This window comes from Vigna radiata, unplaced genomic scaffold, assembly GCF_000741045.1.
Source record: "Vigna radiata var. radiata cultivar VC1973A unplaced genomic scaffold, Vradiata_ver6 scaffold_303, whole genome shotgun sequence".
In the NCBI taxonomy this organism is placed as follows: domain Eukaryota; kingdom Viridiplantae; phylum Streptophyta; class Magnoliopsida; order Fabales; family Fabaceae; genus Vigna; species Vigna radiata.
Window position 1 is genome coordinate 12,219 of NW_014543817.1, and position 3,147 is coordinate 15,365.

The 3,147-nt window shown below is 37.6% G+C and overlaps 1 protein-coding gene across 1 annotated transcript; it reads right to left on the reverse strand.

Moving 5' to 3' along the window:
- Window positions 1-634: 634 nt before the first annotated feature.
- Window positions 635-2,162, reverse strand: LOC106754991. Its single transcript, XM_014637073.1, has 4 exons — window positions 2,157-2,162; window positions 1,984-2,046; window positions 936-1,868; window positions 635-859 (listed from the first exon to the last, which is right to left on the reverse strand). Exons 1-4 carry the CDS (start codon window positions 2,160-2,162, stop codon window positions 635-637), a joined length of 1,227 nt encoding a protein of 408 aa, XP_014492559.1.
- Between the last annotated feature and the right edge of the window lie 985 nt (window positions 2,163-3,147).

Here is a 3,147-nt window from a genome sequence, read left to right on the forward strand (position 1 = left end):
TCAGAAAGCAGCACAGAAGTAGCAACTCCAAGTCCCAATGATAAAAGTAGCATGATTGAGAAGGGAAATAAGAGAAAATTTGTGGCAAAGAGGCTAGAATGACTTAGAATTCGTTCCAGTGTTGAATATCCAGCCATTGCTAGTCTTAGAGAATGGCTTCCCAAAGGTGGAATATAGTCTCCTGGATCCTATGTCACCCCAAAATTTGGTAGTTATTCTATAATGGTAGCTATATCACAGTTATAAAAATATGATCCAAAACACTCTAATAATATAATCTTTAGTCAAATTAGATGATGATGGTAACAACAAATTAACCAGAATAAAGCTCCGAATATGAATAATGCACCGAATAAAGCACCCTTTAAAAGACTGAATATAACACATTGAATAATATAAAAGTGATCCCAGACATTGAATAATATAGCAGCATCGAATACAACACTAGTAATGGTGCCTAACAAAGTGGTCCTAGTGGTCCTTCAACACAATAAACAACACAATAATTCAGCCAACAATAGCTAGTGGTCCCTGACTACTTTAATGTACATGACAAAAAATATTGTACCCACTACTAATAGTCTCCCTAAGTGGGTCAGACTGAGTACAAAAAGTCGATTCCTACACTAGAAAATCAATTGCAACTTGCTTGAGACCCTATAATGTGTCCAGCCAGTCTTGTTCCCCCTAGACGGATGTCTTCCTCATCTCTTCTTGATCTCCTTCCAGCTGATGCAGATGCAGCCCTTCCAGGTGATGCAGATCCAGCCCTTCCAACTGATGCACATCCAGCCCTTCCAGTTGATGCAGATCGTCTTGCAGCTGAAGTAGAAGTTGTTGCAGAGGCATTCCTTATTTCCTGTGAAATGAGTAAGGTAGTTACATATCAAATACTTGTAAATAAATGTAGTAAATAAAAGTTCCATATCCCATACCTTGCTTTTCTGCCCCTTTTTACAACTTCTAACATTGTGGCCATAAGCATTGCAACTGCTACATTTCATTGCAATTTGTTTCTTGGACAATTTTGAGTGGCTGACATACTCATCAGTTTCACGCCTTCTTAATTTGTTTGGCCTCCCAAGAGGTGTTTTATATATGGAAGGAAGTAGTGGTGCAGACTCGGATGTAGGCCAAAGTTGTTGGCCATTGATAGGAGTTATGATAGGTGCATAACAAGTTCTATACGCATCTTTCTTATAATAAGGATGAACATATTGTTCTGGGATTTCTAATTTGTAATGAATTGTCGCAACAGCATGTCTACATGGGATTCCCACTAAGTCCCAAAAGTAACAAGTACAAGTGTGATTACTTAAATCTACTATGAACTTATCCATTGTAAAGCCATGAGTTACTTCAAATTTTGAACCTCCTGCCCAAACAGGAAGCCAATTGCCACTCTTTTCAACCTCTTTATCCAACCTCTTCCTTGGTTTAGGCATAACATCACCAGAATATGTATCAACTTTTTCTCTAAGGCTGGCAAACCTACTCATTATGTATGACCTAATCCATTCCATCATTGAAATTATAGGTTTGTCTCTTGCTACTAGAATTGTACTATTAAAAGACTCAGATAAGTTATTGATGAACACATCACACCTAAGATATGCACTAAAAGCATGTTTACACCAAATTCTAGTGGGTATACTCATCAACCAATTAAAAGCATCAACATTCACATTTTTTAACTCACTCATTTTTTTTTCCCATTCCTTATGGTATGTTGCCTTTGCAGCACCCATCATAAGGTCTCTAATGAGCAAGCCACCACCAAATTTTTTCTTGTAATTGTTGTACAAATGGCGTAAACAAAGTCTGTGCTCCACTCCATTCAAGATATCATCGAAAACTGACATCAATCCCTGCAATATTAAAGTACGAAGAAACTATTATAGCATGCTGATATGAAAATAAACAAATATTATAGCATCATCCCTGCAATATTATAGCATCAACATTATCTTAAATAAAGAGTACCTTTTGTTGATCATAAATAAAGATCCACCTTTGACAATCTATGCCTCCAATATCATCAAGGAGCTGTGTCAAAAACCACATTCATGTGTCTTTGCATTCTGTTTCTACCACCGCAAAAGCTAGTGGGAAGTACTGGTCATTAGGGTCTCTTCCTACTGCAATTAACAACTGACCTCCATAACTTGTTTTCAAGTGACAACCATCTACCCCAATGAAAGGTCTGCAACTACCTAAAAACCCCTCCTTACAGCCCTCCAAACACATGTAAAATGACCCAAACCTTGGTGGCAAGGTGGGTTGGGGTTGGTTGGCCTTAATTTAAAGGTTTCAGCCTTTACTCTTAACAACTCAGCCACATAGTCATAAAGACAAGCATATTGTCTTTCTCCATCACCTACTAAAGAATCCATTGCAATTTTCTTAGCTCTTCTAGCCTTCCAATGAGTTATTCCAACACTATATGACTTCTTTATTTCATCTATGATTTGAATCACTGTCATGCCTCCTACATTCACAAACCTGTCAACAAAAACCTGTGCAATCCATTCTACACTTGCACTTTTGCTACCAAAAGCCCTTCCACACTTGTGCCCAACTAAAGTTTTCAATCTGAAGGTTTGGCTACTTCCTACCTTGCTAGCCATTATAACAAAACTGCACCCCTTCTTACAAATTGCCCTTACTCTCTTCAAGTCATTTTTGACAAACTTCAGTTCTTTTCCATTCAAAACACTATGCTCCTGTAGCGCACTCTTAAACTCTTTCAATGACTTAAACTTCATTCCCAATCTAAATTTGAACCCCTTCGTCATATCTTCTGCTCTATACTTTGAAAAGTGCCTCTTATTATCCCTCACATCCTCATCACTATCTACATTTGAAGACAAATCATATGTATCATAATCTTCATTTATCTCATGATGTCCAACCTCTTCGTTAATCATAAATGCCCCCTCACTATCTTCAACTCTACTCTTGACACTTATATTTTTCTTTTTCATTCTCATTCTCTTCCACCTATCCAAAACTAGATTAATATTTCTTCTCTTTTCCTCCATCCCAAACCCATCATCATCATTTTCCATTCTCTCTTCTTCACTTTCATCAACATTTTCCAACCCTTCACCGTCAACAACATTGCCCTCTTCATCCTGTACCTCTTGC

Excerpts from the sequence above, each read along its gene's own strand:
- LOC106754991 (XM_014637073.1), bottom strand. Across the intron at positions 1,869-1,983 it reads TTATTTATGATCAACAAAAG|GGATTGATGTCAGTTTTCGA; the intron begins GTACTCTTTATT and ends TTAATATTGCAG. Across the intron at positions 860-935 it reads AAAAGGGGCAGAAAAGCAAG|GAAATAAGGAATGCCTCTGC; the intron begins GTATGGGATATG and ends CTCATTTCACAG.